Below are 17717 nucleotides of genomic sequence, written 5' to 3'. Positions count from 1 at the left end.
GGGCCCAGCCGCTCCGCGGCATGTGGGATCCTCCCAGACCGGGGCGCGAACCCGGTTGCCCTGCATCGGCAGGCGGACGCGCAACCACTGCGCCACCAGGGAAGCCCAGCAATGTGGTTTTGAGATATAAAATAGCAATCGTCTGATCTCAAGTCAGCAGAAGTAGCAGTCAATGGATATGCTTCAGCCCCATTTCGCAGATGGTGGCAAGCATTGTTCCTCTCAAGATCGCCAGAGATTCAGCAGATGGTGATGAAGAGGCAATGCTTAAAAGGGGAAGAGGCAGCTTTTCTGGTTAATTCTGGTTCCGAATTCAGGCTTCTACTGAACTGGTTAAAGTTGTTTATTGTCTCATCACCCTGTATGTGTACCTCACCTTTCAAATGGTAGTACTCTGCCAATTTCTTTTTTTACAAGAAACACTCTTACCAGAAATGTGTTTATGGCAGATTGTACTGGAAGATAAGAGTCCTTGCAGTTATGCATAAAACTTAAATGTGAATATTTGACATATTTAGAGCATCTACCTGTACAGAGGAATCTAGCCTGTCTTCCATTGTACACTCTCTGATTGACCTGCCTCTGAGACCTAACTCTTTGCACAAAATGGTCATTCAAGGTGTGTTCCCCCACAAAGGCAATTATTTCCTCATTAGAAATACTGGATATGTCATTTTAAAACTGCATTTGTAGAAGTCTGGTTTTGTGAAAATAGCTTTTAAGTCTTTTTATAACTACTTTTGCAAAGTTTTGGTGTGTGCAAATATCTGTTGTAATTGGATAAATGCTGAAAATTTATTCTAAACAGGGGCTTATAAAGAATTCATTCAAGCTCTATAAACTCTTCGTAATTGCCATTGGGATGCAGAGAACAGGATGGCAACTTTCTTACATCAATTTCTGTAAAGGCAGTCATCAAGGGGTGTTAAAAACCAAAGTTTAGGAGGAAAACATCATTTTTAACAAGAAACGTTCCAGTGCAGAGAAACCACTCTGAGATATAAAAAATCAGTGATAATTTATCATCAACCTCATTATCAACAAATATTCACTAAGCTCATCTACGGTGTGCAAATGCTTTGTTCAAGATTCTTTAGCTTCTTGGTGGTATACAGTCCTTGAAGACCCTAAAGAGGAGGAAAGATTTATAAATATCTTGGAAACAGAGAGGTTATTATTGATTCAGAAATTTAACATTTAGCACTCTAAGTAGGCCACAACTGTTTCTGGCATATACATTGTGCAATGCACATTTTTTTAAAAATGAAAAAACAACTGTAAAAGACAGGAAGTTGCCTAAAGTTTTCATTTAAATAATAAGCTTTAGGCAGTACCTGTATGTTGTTTACATTCAACTGTTCAAGACCATTTATATTATTTATTTGGTTTTGGTTGATGTTGCTTCATATTATTTTATTCTGCAGTGAAAGAAAACCACTTAGGTGGGTTAGATCAGTCAAGTTTACATGTAATTTTGTGTTTTAATAATAAACTCAGAGCAATCTGTTAGAGTACCAATCATTGTTAGAGACATTAATTCCTCTTGTACAAGTATAATGTTTGTACATTGTTTGTACAGTATTCATACAGTGTTTTATCCACTGTAAAATAAGTGGAATCTAGACTTTATATTATGCCTGGATAATGGTAGAGAACAGGTAAGCATGTAGGTCTCAGAATGGAATTTACTGAGGTGATAGTCATAGAGTAAACTGGGAAGTAGAGAAAGAGAAACTGAATTAATCATATTCTTAATAAATATTCCCACCATTTTATATCATAAAGAACCAGACCTAGCTTGCAATTGGCTTGAAAAGGTAGTTGAATTAATACTGAAAAAGAAAAATCACTGTATTTGGGATTAGATCTCAGTTCTAGTTTTTGTGTCTATTAATATAGCCAGTATTAGCTTAATTGGATAAATCTCCTTATTTCTTTGATCCTTAGTTCCCTTATCCAGGAAATGAGGGCTTAAACTGCATTTTTGTGTGTGACTATGCCTAGGGAGATGGCTCTTTAAAGAGACAAAAATTTATGTGTGATCAGAATCTTTAACTTTTTATTTATTTATCTCTTTACTTATTTTTGGCTGTGTTGGGTCTTCGTTGCCGTGGGCGGGCTTTCTCTAGTTGTGGTGAGCGGGGGCTACTTTTCATGGCGGTGCATGGGTTTCTCATTGCGGTGGCTTCTCTTGTTGAGGAGCACGGGCTCTAGGTGCACCGGCTTCAGTAGTTGTGGCATGTGGGCTCAGTAGTTGTGGCTCACGGGCTCTAGAATTCAGGCTCAGTAGTTATGGCACACAGGCTTAGTTGCTCTGCGGCATGTGGGATCTTCCCGGACCAGGGCTTGAACCCATGTCCCCTGCATTGGCAGGAGGATTCTTAACCACTGCACCACCAGGAAAGTCCCAGGATCTTTAACTTTTAAATGTTATAAATAATTTGGACTTGCTGCCTTCTACATCTTGTTACTCATTTTATTTGTTTTCTTTTGTTTCGTCCCTGGACTTCACACTGATACCACTTAAATTTGGATTTTTCTCTTAACCCAGGAAAGTAATGATATCTCTTCTCCCAGACTTTATACTGACAACAATCTAGGCCCTATTATTAGCCATCGCCATTCCCACATCTTTTCCATCCTCCAGTTTACATGTGGGTTTTCAGCTTTATGTTTCTGACTTACTTATTGTCAGCTCACGTCTATAGTACCAGGTCCAGACAATATAATCAGTAAGCCTCCTTCTGGTTCTATTTTTCTTCTCTTTTCTTTATTTTTTAGGGGTGGAGAGATGTTCTGTAGCCCTGAAGTACCTAATGCAAGGTAAGAATGGAGACGTTAAACACTTAACAGTTCTCATTGACACTGTACCCATAAATTGGCCCAAACCTCCAATGTTCTCAGACTCTAATGGTCCATAAGGGGTTGCAAAAGATACTCCATCACATTTCACAAAGAGCACTCATCTTGCTTCACCTCGGATTTTTACCATGTGCTCTCTAACTTTCGGATTCTTGCTTTCCTGAACTTAACCAAATTAACCCTCAGTTTTCTCTATGATTTTGAATTGGTCTCTTTTGTTTTATTGTCCCTTAACTCTTCTGTGCCTCTTTCTTTCCAAAATACAAATCTCTACATCAGTGGAGATAATCTTGCATGGATTATTAGGACATTATTCTATCACACAGACACAAACATATGCTCAAATGACATCATACAATATATATCAGCTATATTGAGTCTCTACTCCTCAAAAATATGTAGCTCTTTCTGAATAAGAGCAAATGATCAGAGTGTAAAGAAAATCACATGGAAAGATTCTCAACGTCGCGAGCCACGTGGGATATAAGAATCAAACCCACAGTGTGATACTGCTTCACACACACTCAGATGCCTATAATTAAGACAGAGAGTAACAAGTGTTGATTCGGTTGTGGAGAAATTGGAACATTTGTACATCTGCTGGTGGGGATGGAAAATGGTGCAGACATTTTAGAAAATAATCTGGCATTTCCTCGAAAGATTAAACACAGAGTTACCATATAACCCATCAATCACACTCCTAGAGAAATGAAAATATATGTACACACAAAAACATGTACACATATGTTCATAACAGCTCAAAAGTGGAAACAACCCAAATATCCATCAACTGATGAATGAATGGATAAATAAAACATGACATATCCATACTGTGAGATATTATTTGGTAACAAAAAGAAATGAAGTACTTATACAGGCTACAGAATGAATGAACCTTGAAAACATATGCTAAGTGAAAAAGCCAGTCCCCAAAGACCACATACTGTGTGACTTCACTGATATGACATGTCCAGAATAGGCAGCTCAAGAGAGAGGGTAGATTAGTGGTTGCCTAGGGTTGGGATGGGGCAAGTTGGGGGGAAATGGAGAGTGACTGCCAGTGGGTACTGCATTTCCTTATGGAGTGATGCGAACGTTCTAAAATTGATTGTAGTGATGGTTGCAGAACTCTGTAAATATGCTAAATTTTAAAAGAAAAGTACATACAGAAATGAAATTCTAGGATGTATTTGACTTCAGAAGTGTTATTTTGATGATTTTGCATTGATTAAAATAGTAATTGGAATTGCTGTTCTTAAAAGATATCACTGATACGTGTTGAATCACTGGAGTTTTTTCATTATCTTTGCTGTGTAACAAAAGAGTACACATTTAGTGGCTAAAACAACATGCCCTTCCCACCTCACAGTTTCTGTGGATTAAGGGTCTGAGTATGGCTTACCTATGTCCTCAGCCTAGGGTCTCAGAGACTTCAATAAAAGTTTTAGCTGCTCTACATTCTCATTTGGGGACTGGGGATGAGTTCACTTCGAAGTTCACTTAGGTCGTCAGACGAATCCATTTCTTTACAGTTATAGGACTGAAAATCTGGCTTTCTGCTGGCTATTGGGCAGGGCCTACCATCAGGTCCTAGAGGTTGCCCCAAATCTCTGGCTACCTGGGCTTCCCAACACAGCTGCTTACTTCATCAAGCCAGCAAAGAGTCTCTAGAGTGAATCTGCTGACAAGACAATCTTATTTAACCGACCCATCCCATTACCTTTGCCACATTCTATTGGTTAGAAGCAAGTCACAGGTCCCATCCACACTTAGTAGGAGTGGATAATACAGAGACATGAACACCAAGAAGTGAGAATCACGGAGACTACCTTACAGTATTTCCACTACAGGCAGTTTTTACCTAATTTAATTGAAATGTCACAGTATGTTAAATATAGTAATACATAATTGCTATTCAGACCATGACAACCAAATATAGATAGGTATTATTTATATAAGATACATACATATATATATCCACAATCTATAAAGATATCATCTTCTTGCTGTTCCTGTGCTCCTACATGACTTCCTGGGTGTGCCGAGGCCACAAAGCCCTGACTGTTCTTTTTTCTGTGCCATTTCTCAAGATGGCTTAAGCCACTGGTACCCTTGAGATGTTGTAACCCTTCCACCTCCTGGAAAACATGCAGACTTGCTTATGGCTGTCAATAAAAAGCAGTGGAATTCCCAAGATCAGTGTTCCTCAACTATGACACAGACCCATTGTGTGTAAGTACAGCATCCATCCAGGCTTATTGCGTAGCCCCTGGGGGACTTGGCAGCTCGAAGAACTGACATTAATATGGTATCCGGTGCTCATGCTGCTTGCTATGCCAGAAGTAATAAAGCCCTTTGTTTCTGACCCAAAAGCCATGTGTCCTCCAGCAGCATCTATGAAACAGTAACAGGCTAACTTCTTAACTTATAAAATATAAAACCAGATCCTGGGTCCCTCACAGTTCCTGACACCATCTAACTTTGGAATTTTAGGTTAAAGGACTGCTTTGAATTCCATTCACCCAAGTTTAAAATCGCCAAACATCTAGTAACCGTTTCTGCTGCTTATTCTTTTAGTCTATTTTTAAATACTTTGAATTTCACTTGCAGAAACTAAACAAAACCCATGGTAATTTCCAAGATTTAGTAACTCGACCTTTGCACTAAATTTCAAATTGGTTGTACTGTCAGGAAAGTTATAAATATAGTAAAGTTTATGGGATGGAATGGCATTTCTGTTGAGATCTTCAAATTGGGAGGACGAGTGAATACAAGTCCTTCTTAAGATACACAGTTCTGATGAGATGCAACAAATTTTCTGAGGCTCTTATTTAGGGCCCACCAGGCAACCTGGGTAACACCTAAAGAAGCCTTCCCATGTGTAAAGTTTTCAAGCTGTAGTGGGTTTCATATTCCCTGTCGTTTGATATCCAAATTTCTGTACATTGCCAGAGCACACAGCCTTCTCAACACAGACTGTGATATTTAGGTACCTTTCACAGCATCAGTTCTCCCATCCTGTCTCTGTTATTTAAAGTCAATTGTATTGCAGTCAACGGTCATAACTGATGGTTGCTGGAAAACAAATGCTAATGCTTCTGTTTACATATTAATAACTATAAACAGCATAATAATCAGATTTACTGTATGTGTGCACTTGTGCCAGAAACTAAGATAAGCATTAACATATGCTATCTCATTTCATCTTCAGAAGAATTATCTTAAAAAGGTATTATTATCAGTCTTATTTTATAGTTGTGAAAATTTAGGTTTAGTTATGTAAAGTTACATGCCCAAAATGACACAGCTAAAAAGTGTCATAAGTAGCCTTTGAACCTGTGTCTATTTGAATCCAAGACCTACCTCGTACTTAATATTTTCCTCTTCAAAGCACTTTGGAGGTATATATACATGTAGTACATATACATGTATGTGTGTGTTTATATATATATATTGATATGTATGCATGTGACTAATAAATGCCTTGTGACTGACAATTTATTAGGCAATACTAAGAATAACTAATCATTAGAAAATATCTTTATTTTTAGCAGTGTTGCTTAATGAAGTAGTCCAGATAAAAGACTTTCTCATAATTGAAATGTATCCCTTTAAGCAATAAATTTTTCTTTTTCTCTCCCTCCCTCTCTCTCTTTTTTTTTGAGAGCAAAACACCACTTTTAACCACTTAGTTTTCTGTAAATTCAATTAATGATATTAAAATGATTTTAATCATGAGTTATAGACATAGACATTATGGGAAAGAATTAATAGATTCCAAGCTCTATGGAACAACTTTCTGTAGGATTACAAAATGTCACACCAGTTACTTGCACTTTTTAATCATTTCTCCCTTTTCATAAGCTGAAATATTGGAAACACAGCTTGTGCCCTCTCTAAAGGTTTGCAACTTGGCTTTCTGCAAAATATATTTCTGATGTGTTGGTTGAAGTTTTCATCTCCTTTGTGATTTCTTTAAACTAAAACATATTCATCATCAGAAGAAAAGAATGATACCTGAGCAGACAGAAATCAAGTGACAGTTGACTTCAAGTTCCTTTTTGATATTTGATATAGAACATAATTCAAATTTTAAACCATATTATCAGGTGCATCTTTGTTAAGATGAGAAGACTGGAACCCTATATGTCTTGGATTGAGTAGAACAACTTCCTTGTGAAATTTTATGCCAAAAGGCACTGTGTTTTACGGGTTTAAAACAATGAGGAATCATTATTGGAGGACAAAATGATCATTACACACAGATGCACACACGAGTGTGCATATACACGTGTCTATGTATTAACTGACACTTTTAAAGACTGAGGTTAGAATCATATGCACAATATTATTATACTCAATTAAGTTTTTCTTTAAAAACAAAATAATTTTAACAGAAGTACAAATAGATCAAAACCAGTAAGAAGTTTTCTTGGTGCAGTTCTCCTTAGTCTTTACATACAAATGTTCTAGATTAATATTATTTTAATAACAAACCAGTCTACTGTGGGAGAATCTAAACCATCAGTATGTTTAAGAACTAATTTATTAAACTAAGGATAACGTGATTTTCAGGAAACTTCAAGATTTGCTAAAATATTTACTAGCATTTAAAAACCATGAGAGGCTATATCCACAAATTATTTTAAAATAAATCATTTTTTAAAGCAGTAAATGTTTAGCAATAATATGATTATTTTGCGCCATCTAAAGCCAGGTTTAACTTGGATACTTCAAAAATGATTCAACTACCTGTATACACAGAATCTACCTTTCAGATTTTTCTTTGAGCCAGAGAGGTGCACCGTTGCTGAGCCCAGAATCTGGCACGGAGCAGCTGCTCAATAACTATTTGTCAAATAAATAGTAAGTTCATTTCATCAGAGTAGAGGATGACCTATTGCAGAATGACTGAGGAGTCTGGCTTCTGGCCAAAAACTTTTGTGTGAATTTTCAGGCCCAATCATAGGCAGTGACAAAGATTCTACCTGGCGGCCTCATGGGGTGAAACCACCCTCTGCAGGACCTGATGTACACACAGCCAGTGCATGGTGGTCTCTGAAGGGAGCTGCAGTCAAGGACTCAGGCCCCCTGGCCAGCCATGCTCTCGTGCATATCCCCATTCCTAGCCCAGGTGTCTCTATTTGGAAGTCACCTTATTGGGAAACTTGAAGTCACTTTTCCTCACTCTGGAGCCAGGTCCGTAACACTATAGGAACCTTTTGTTGGTACAGGAAGGAGTCAGTGCGTTCCCTGATTTAGACTCTTGCTTATGCTATTGCAGCAAGTGGTTAAAGGCGTCACTGTTCCTTCCATTTGGCTTGTTACTTTATTTCAGTATGTTAAGTTGGCTACTTCGATACCTGACAGCTCAGCTCTCTCTCCAGCTCAGCTGAGTCCCTGACAGTGAATTGTATGGAACAGTTAATTTGTTCCTGTGGTACCTGACAGTGTCCAGTTTCCTTGGCCTTGACAATGCCTCACCCCGATCGCATCATATCCCCAAGTTGCTTCACTTGCAGACACACACTGACTTTTAGAAGAAGCCAGGTTGAATTCAGTGGTGAAAATAGAAGATACTGAAGTGTATAGGACTTGATTTGACCTTTCACGAGCTGCCCTCCAGATGCACTGCGGCTAAAGGCACTAGAACAGGGGTCTGCAAACTAAGGTCTAAGGGCCAAGTTTGGCTCAAGGCCTGTTTTGGGATGGCCTGCTTTTGCATGACCTGCAATGAGGAATATTTTTAAAGGTTTGAAAAAGTAAACAAAAAAGAATATATGCCAGCGATCATACGTAGCCCACAAAGCCTAAAACATTTACTGTCTGGCCTTTTACAGAAAATGTTTATGGACCTCTGCACTAGAACATAAGCCCTCTGAGGGCAGGAGTTTTGTCTGTTTTGTTTACAATTCTTCTTCAGTAACTAGAAAAATGCCATGGCTAAAATTAATTAAATTATTTTAAGCTTATATATAATCTAACTTGATCTAAACTAAGTTATACATTAAATAATAAAACTATTACAAAACATGTTTTAACTTCCTACCTTAACAAATATGCCTATAAAATGACAAAACTGTCAAATATGATGGAAGATGTTCTATTGAGGGACTAAATATTTGGGTGAGAAATAAAAAAACACATAATCTATCAATTATTATATATATTTCATAAAATATGTTTTCTTGCTTTCAATTCAGCAAAATCTTTAAGTTGTTATAATCAATTTTTTTCATAATTTGTGATCTACAAATCCTAACTCAAAGAATTAAAAAATACAGTTATTTTAAAAGTGTACAAAATGTAAATATATATGCATCAAAATATATGCATTAAAGGATTGAGAATCAAAAATAAAATAACTGTTTTAAATTATTTTTAAATATTCAAAAACATCTAATAAGAATAAAGGCAGAGTGAAAAATATAATATTAAATATCAAAATTTCAGCTTAGAATTATTTAAATAAAACTGAAGTCATTACTCAATTTAATTGAAGTAGTTATTAGCAATTCTAGTGTTGTGTCCATCCAGTTGCAGAACTAAAGGTCTACATACCCACTCTTTCAAAAATGATGAGTTGTTTAATATTTCACAATTTCCCTCAGCCACCAAATGCAACTGTTGCAAATACCTTGCTAATTCACAAATTTGTGACTACTTCTGGAAACGGGAATTGATCCAGGAAAAGAAACAAGAGGGAAGCTCAGCATAATTGGAAAGTGATCCTTTGCGTGTGAGAAAACTTTGCTCTCCTGTTGATGAGAGCTTCCAACACAATCTTCCCAATACTTTGAAGCTGTGTTCAGCTGGGAAATGGGCAATGGAAAACCCTCAAGTCCTGGAGTTGGACGTGGTCCCCTTTTCTTAGGAGGACACAGAGCAAGAAATTTTGAGAAGTGTTTCCCTGTGGCCTGAAAGCTGTCACAGGAGCACTGAAGGGCACTGAGCTAGTGCCCATATGCCTATGCGTACTCTAATAAATTCACTTTATTCTCATTTGTTAGATTTAGGACCCTCTATCATGCAAGACACAGAGCAGGGGCCTCTTTGCCAGGTCTAAGGGTGGTACTTCTTCCAATAAGGGAATGAAGTCAGTACTATCACTATCTTCATTTGAGATTACGAGGAAAGGGTCACATAACGGCTTGATTTACACAAAGATGGCCTGGTAGTAAGTGGTAGAGGCAGATCCAACCCAGTAAAGTTAAATTCAGAACACAAGACTTAAAAACTACACAGAATAATGCCATGAATCTTTTAGGATTACTAAGGACTGAATTATTTGCTGCTTTCCACCCCCTCTGTACAGACCTCAGAGCCCATCCATCTTCAGTTGTATCCTTCTCTACTGTTAGAAAGTTGCTGAATGTCCTGTTGCTATAATCTATCAATTATTATATATATTTCATAAAATATGTTTTCTTGCTTTCAATTCAGCAAAATCTTTAAGTTGTTATAATCAATTTTTTTCATAATTTGTGATCTACAAATCCTAACTCAAAGAATTAAAAAATACAGTTATTTTAAAAGTGTACAAAATGTAAATATATATGCATCAAAATGTATGCATTAAAGGATTGAGAATCAAAAATAAAATAACTGTTTTAAATTATTTTTAAATATTCAAAAACATCTAATAAGAATAAAGGAAGAGTGAAAAATATAATATTAAATATCAAAATTTCAGCTTAGAATTATTTAAATAAAACTGAAGTCATTACTCAATTTAATTGAAGCAGTTATTAGCAATTCTAGTGTTGTGTCCATCCAGTTGCAGAACTAAAGGTCTACATACCCACTCTTTCAAAAATGATGAGTTGTTTAATATTTCACAATTTCCCTCAGCCACCAAATGCAACTGTTGCAAATACCTTGCTAATTCACAAATTTGTGACTACTTCTGGAAACGGGAATTGATCCAGGAAAAGAAACAAGAGGGAAGCTCAGCATAATTGGAAAGTGATCCTTTGCGTGTGAGAAAACTTTGCTCTCCTGTTGATGAGAGCTTCCAACACAATCTTCCCAATACTTTGAAGCTGTGTTCAGCTGGGAAATGGGCAATGGAAAACCCTCAAGTCCTGGAGTTGGACGTGGTCCCCTTTTCTTAGGAGGACACAGAGCAAGAAATTTTGAGAAGTGTTTCCCTGTGGCCTGAAAGCTGTCACAGGAGCACTGAAGGGCACTGAGCTAGTGCCCATATGCCTATGCGTACTCTAATAAATTCACTTTATTCTCATTTGTTAGATTTAGGACCCTCTATCATGCAAGACACAGAGCAGGGGCCTCTTTGCCAGGTCTAAGGGTGGTACTTCTTCCAATAAGGGAATGAAGTCAGTACTATCACTATCTTCATTTGAGATTACGAGGAAAGGGTCACATAACGGCTTGATTTACACAAAGATGGCCTGGTAGTAAGTGGTAGAGGCAGATCCAACCCAGTAAAGTTAAATTCAGAACACAAGACTTAAAAACTACACAGAATAATGCCATGAATCTTTTAGGATTACTAAGGACTGAATTATTTGCTGCTTTCCACCCCCCTCTGTACAGACCTCAGAGCCCATCCATCTTCAGTTGTATCCTTCTCTACTGTTAGAAAGTTGCTGGATGTCCTGTTGCTTTTTCTCACCTCCTGCAGAACCTTTGCTCCTATATTTATTATCATATTTTTGCTTTCTTTTCTCCTTCTTTCCCTTCTCTTCCCTGTGATTACATTTGTCTGTCTTCAGTCAGTCCCTCTAACTATCCTGTTTGAGATTATGCAATGCCAAATAAAAAATATCTTTCATCTGTCTCTAATTGTTCTTCAGGAAGACTGAGATTTTACATCACAAACTGAATCATATAACTGAAACATGTAAACTATAGAAATCATGATATTCCTTGGCAAGTTACTTTTTAGTTGTATTATTCTGTCTTGACACGTTTTAATTGTTCATGGAAAACAGGAAGACTTAAATGTGCAGCATGTGATTAAACTTTGTAGTCACTATGGATTCCAGTGGAATTCTCCACAGTGACAAAGCTACTTGTCCAGCTATTCAGGCTTCATTTTTGCGTGTGATAAAGTATTGTTATGATCATGTTACCCTGATGAGAAAAAAGCAAGTCATACTATGCAGATTTGTGTGGGAAATGACTTTTCACTCAAAGTGCATTACAGCCAAGAAATATATTTGTGTTGTGAGATCTGGCTGCAACATAATTTTAATCCTTAACTATTAAATTTTTGTTCCCCTGTAAAATAAAGCAATTGAGCTAATATTAATTATTTCCGTTTATCTCAATTTTTAAGAGAAAAGGAGCCTATGAGAAGTATATTCATACTTCCCAGGTAACAGTTTGAATGCACAGGGGTCAATAGGGTGCTTCTTCCACTCTTAGGTATTGAAACAAGATGGAAGAAACACTAAAAGACAATGAATACCATACCATGGTTTGGGACAGATACTGTGTATCCCTTCCCTATTTACTTAGTGCTTTGAGATGGAGTTCAATACTAATGACTTTCCTGTGTGAAAAGCACCAAATGGGGGCCAATGAAAGTGAGTCATGGCCCCAAAGTGGATTATTAAAATGACACTCTTCATCATCTACATGCATCCCAAGGGAGTTTCTTAGACTTTTCTACTTGGGGACCATGGATGGGAGAATGCTAAGGGTGAGGAGAGTGGACAGGCATTTGACATTACTTGCTTTTATTTTTTAAAAATATTTTACATTTTTCCCCAAGTTTTATTGAGAGATAACTGACTTACACCACTGTATAAGTTTAAGGCATACAGAATGATGGTTTGATTTATAGATATTGTGAGACAATTACCACAATAGTCTCAGCTAACGTCAACCTCCACATATAGATACAATAAAAATAAGAGAAATAAAAAAAGAGAAAAATTTTCTCCTTTTGATGAGAACTCTTAAGATTTACTTTCTTAAAAACTTTCCTATATATCATACAGCAGTGGTAGCTATAGTCACCATGTGGTACATTACACCCCTGGTACTTGTCTATCTTACAGCTGAAAGTTTGTACTTTTTGACCACCTTCCTCCAAATCCCTGTCCTCCCAACCTCTGCCTCTGGTAACCACAAGTCTGATCTGTTATACCCATAAAATATAAATGGGTATGTCTTCACACACACACACACACACACACACACACACACACACACACGCACAGGCACATTCTTAAGGTGATTGATTCTGAAAACAACGTGGATGGGCTAAGAAGTAACTTCAATGAGATCATTTCCTCTCCTCAAATTTCTTTAGCTAATATTATTATTGAACAACTGTATTATCATTAGTACATGAAAATCCATAGAATTGCCCTTCGGTTTTCAGGAATTCAGAATTCTAGCCACACCCTGTATCTAAACAGTACCTCAAATCTCAAATGTTTCTATGGCATTTTTTAAGAGTCTTTAGCACCAAAGATTTACCCCCTCTTCAGTAGGTACCAATGACAAGACGATAAGGATCCCCAAACTAAGTGTTGAATTCCATTTACCTTGATTGGGCAGGACAAGAGCAGAAGAAATGTGCTTTCATTGTCTGGCAATAGCTGTAAACAATAGTAAAGATAGCTATTAAATACTGAGTGCATACTGCTGAATGCTTTACATAATATCTCATTTAAGTTCCCAGCAAACGTTGCAGTGGTTACAGCAGACTCCAGAGATAGACGAACCAGATTTTAATTCTGGCTTCACCATATCATGAACTGTGTGGCATTGAGCAAGTTACTTAACTTTCTGGAACTCAGTTTTCTCTTCTGCAAAATGCTGATGCACTAATAGTATCTACTGCGCAGGGTTATTATGAGGATTCCTGGATTTGTATTTGCAAAGTGCATAGAGCTCTACCTGGCATATAGTAGTACATACGGCATAAAACCCTAGAGGGCTGGCAATGCTTTCCCCATTTCAGATAAAGAAACTGAATCTTAGGGAGGCTCACCAACTTTCTTAGATTACATAATTTGTAAGGGCCTGGATTTGGTAGCAGCACTGGAAATAAAGAAGAGAATTCTGTGACAGATGTTGCCAAGTCAGACTTATTATTTATAACTGTTATTATTAGCTTTTACAGAACTTAGCAACTGTTTAAACTTAGGGAGTAAAACACTTCTGATTATTTCTATACTCAACAAGAATGCTAAAAACACAAACTCCATCTGTTATTTTTGGTTGAACCAAAATGACATGCTTCTGGCCACTTTCACAACAGCTTTTAGAACCAAAGAGCCTTGAAAAGCTTAGATTCATTTAAGTCATTGTACCTCCAGCTTGAACATAAATCTGTTTTTCATTCAGTTCTTTTTTATGACATGCAACACAATTAAGAAGCATAACTATAAACACAAAGTTATTTATAAAGATCAATGTGTTCTGCCCCACATCATTTGCAGGGAAAATTGTGTGTGAATTTTTCCCCCAGAAATCTGTGCAGTCACACTTAAAGCAAACAGTCTTAAAAGTGAATGCTTCTGTGGGGTTAAAAAGCAGTTCAGAGAGGACTTCCCAGCAGTGTTTTGCAATTTGGGGAGGAGTGAGTATCTTTTTATAAAATCACTTAGTGAGTCCTTTTGTAAGCCTACACATTTTATTCTGTTGAGGCTTGGTATTTAAGAAAAACATGGTGTGTTGAAGAGCTTGCCTGCTTTTGTTTACTCCTCATTTACGTGGTGTGGAATCTTAATTAATTCAAAGGCATCTAATAATAAGGTTACTGTTGTGTCGAATAAACTAGGCATTATGGTAGTAACTAAATGCCTTGAGCATCAAGAATATTTCAAGTTTCTGGAGAGAGCCAAAGCATCACGAGGGCTTCATTCTGCCTTTGCTTTTAGCCCGCAAGCCCCTCTGACCTTAATGGCTCCCAAACACAGCCATCCAAGATTTTGTCCCATGTAGGGGCGGGGTAGCTGAGTACGTTTTTGATTGGTCTCTGTGTGTCGTGTATGAGAAGGAGGGGGAAGAAGATGATGACTCGCACTGAGTATGACCAACTGGGGCCCCAATTAGATGCAGTTTTGTATTTCTTGGAAAACATTTCTTAAGCACACTCAGGTGGTCTGATTTATCAAACAGCTTGGTCTTCTATTGCTGAGTAACCCCACTATAAATGGGAAAGGCACCCAGTAAAATACAGAGTGACTTAAATGAAAAGTGTGATCCTCATAATTTCCAGAAGTCTCAGTCAATTTAACAATCAGAAGGTTTTTTTTTGCTTCAAATGCTCAGTTACTTTGTTCAATGGGTCTAAACAAGCCCTAGGCAGGGAAGTGAGAGCTAGAATACAAGGCCCCGCATAAATATTAAAGGAGACATGGAGACATCTCTGCTAATTGAATCTCTGAATTTCCTCTAATTGACATATCCTCTAATTGAAAAGGAAACTTCCCTAAGGATCGATCCAAGGTAACCATTTCCATGGGAAATTTCCAAAACATGGCATTTGAGCATAGAGATGATAAAACAGTAAAATACTAGAAATAGTATCAATGGTAAATTAGTATGCCATTTTAATTACTTTTTTGGATTATAAAGAAATATATATTAATTGTAAAATAAATCTGGGAATTAGAGAACACCATTAAGAGGAAAATAGAAATCCAATTCCCTAGAGATAATGTATTGTCCTATTACAAATATAATATATACTTTAATATAAAATAACTTTGAAGCTACAGAAAATAGAATGAAAAAAGTTATTCATGATCCTTACAGATTAAAGGCAACTACAGTTAGTCTTGACTGGTTAGGTGATGTGATTAATTTTGTTACATCAAGGACGTTGAAAACTTAATAGTTAATTTTCATAAAATCAACTTAAAATCTTGGATTTTAATTAAGCTCAGCCTAATTAATACCAAGGTAAGATATAGCAGATCATGCAATCATTTCACATTTTAAATACATGTATATAATGCTAATATTCAAGAGTCTCATATGAATCAGTCTCCTTATGGAGTCAAATGTAAGAAGCACAGTTCAGTACCATAAATAAGTTGAAAAAAATTTATCCTATAGAGTCCTCCACACCCAACTGAAACCCCACACTAATACTTTCAAGAGTCCCTTTATTCACTGCCTAATTCTTCATACCCAGCAGCAGCTGGTCAGAAACCTCTTGCAATTGAAACAGCAAAATTTCCTTTCCACATTTCAGGCTCTTAATATGCAATTTCAATTTAGAAGCTCTGGACAGCTGCACTCCCAGCTTCAGTCCAATGCCTTCTACCTCTTTGGCCAACTGTTTTCCTAAACACCAGAGAATCACGAAGATCAACTCTCCTTCCTCAGAATGTGGGGAAGGAGAGAAATTCAGTTGCAAATAACTATTTGTATGTGTGTAGGAGATGGAGAAAGAAAAACAGTGAACACTTTCCTGGTTGTTTATTTTTCACCTGTCATATGAACAAAATATGGAGTTTTGTTGGATTCTATTTGCACTGTCCGGTTTGAACTATAAAGTTGAGGCATATTTTTTTATGGCCTAGGTACTATTGAATATCCAATGAGACACATTAAAACATTGCAAAATAGTTGAATTTAGATGTGTGTGTGTGTGTGTGTGTGTGTGTGTGTGTGTTGGGTAAATGTGTCACTGTACATGTGAGCAAATAAATAATTACCAATATGAGGTTAAAGAAGGGAGCTTTGGAACCTAAATAAAAAAATAAATTGACCAATGTTCAGCAGGAGCAGAGATGCTCATGATATTTCTTTTTGTATTATGATAAACCTGTTTGTAGTCAGGGAAATCTTTTCATGAGAAAGTGAGTTATAAATACTCTGCAAATAAAACTTATTATAATCTTGAAGAATAAAAGATGAAGCCAAAATAAAATAAGAAAAGGGAAAATAGCAATTTTAAAAATGAAGACCTCACACATATACCAAAAAAACCCCAATAAAGTTGCAAAATTACTGGAATTTTATGTCTTTCTATTATCACCTTATATGGAATGCAGACCATAAATGATAAAAATTGAATTAATTGTCAACTAGCTGGACTAAATGCATGTTTAAACAGATATTATTTTAGTTTAATTATGTTTTTTTATCAACTCTCTTTCATGGGTATTAGTGTGATTCCTTTCTGAATAACAAAATTTTGAGTGGGGAAAAAATAGACAAAATTTCGGTATATAAGGAAAATTAAAAATTTTTTTTTTACATATGCCACAGAACTACCAAAATTACAAAGTTAATTGATTTATTTTAGACTAAAATGGATATTTCTCTTCTGAAACACACTAGATTATCTTATTTGACCAGCTACAGTTCTCCTCAAATTTAATATGCCTGGGTCACCTAAGAGTCTTATTGAAATGTAGATTCTTCCTCAGTAGGTACAGGGTAAACTGAGGTTCTGCCTTTCTAACGTGCTCCCACATGTTGTTGCTGCCACTGTTCATGCTGTTGTTCCCCACGTTCTTGGACCATATCTTGCATAGCAAGTGTTTATACCAGCCTCATCCACTGGTACTTTCTATGATGATGGAAGTGTTCTATATCTGTACATGACTATCGAGCACTTGAAATGTGACTAGTGTGACTGGGAAATTGAAATTTTATTTTATAAAATTTTAATTTAATTTACATAACCATAAATGACCTATTAGTCAGTGCAGGACTCTACACAATATAATTTATCAGAAAATCGTTACTTGTATATGGTCTGTGTAAACGCACGCCAGCTGTGAATGTGCTGCGCTCAGAAGTCTTTATGATAGAGAATGGACTTGAGGACACGGGGAGGGGGAAGGTAAGCTGGGACAAAGTGAGATAGTGGCATGGACATATGTACACTACCAAATGTAAAATAGATAGCTAGT

General features: G+C 36.7%; 1 protein-coding gene across 1 annotated transcript in view; it reads right to left on the bottom strand.

Moving 5' to 3' along the window:
• Positions 1–1033: 1033 nt before the first annotated feature.
• The window catches only part of MRPS30 (mitochondrial ribosomal protein S30), a 127779-nt gene continuing 111095 nt past the window's right edge, over positions 1034–17717 (bottom strand). The window contains exons 6-7 of the mRNA XM_055086548.1: positions 2686–2813; positions 1034–1127 (exon numbers count right to left, since the gene is read on the bottom strand). Of these exons, the coding sequence (XP_054942523.1) occupies positions 2692–2813 (122 nt within the window). The 3' untranslated portion in view covers positions 1034–1127; positions 2686–2691. The remainder of the gene's footprint in view (positions 1128–2685; positions 2814–17717) is intronic.

The sequence above is a fragment of the Physeter macrocephalus genome, chromosome 8 (genome assembly GCF_002837175.3).
Source record: "Physeter macrocephalus isolate SW-GA chromosome 8, ASM283717v5, whole genome shotgun sequence".
Taxonomy (NCBI): Eukaryota; Metazoa; Chordata; class Mammalia; order Artiodactyla; family Physeteridae; genus Physeter; species Physeter macrocephalus.
The sequence above is the reverse complement of the archived record's forward strand: the minus strand, read 5'-3'. Positions and strand labels throughout refer to the sequence as shown.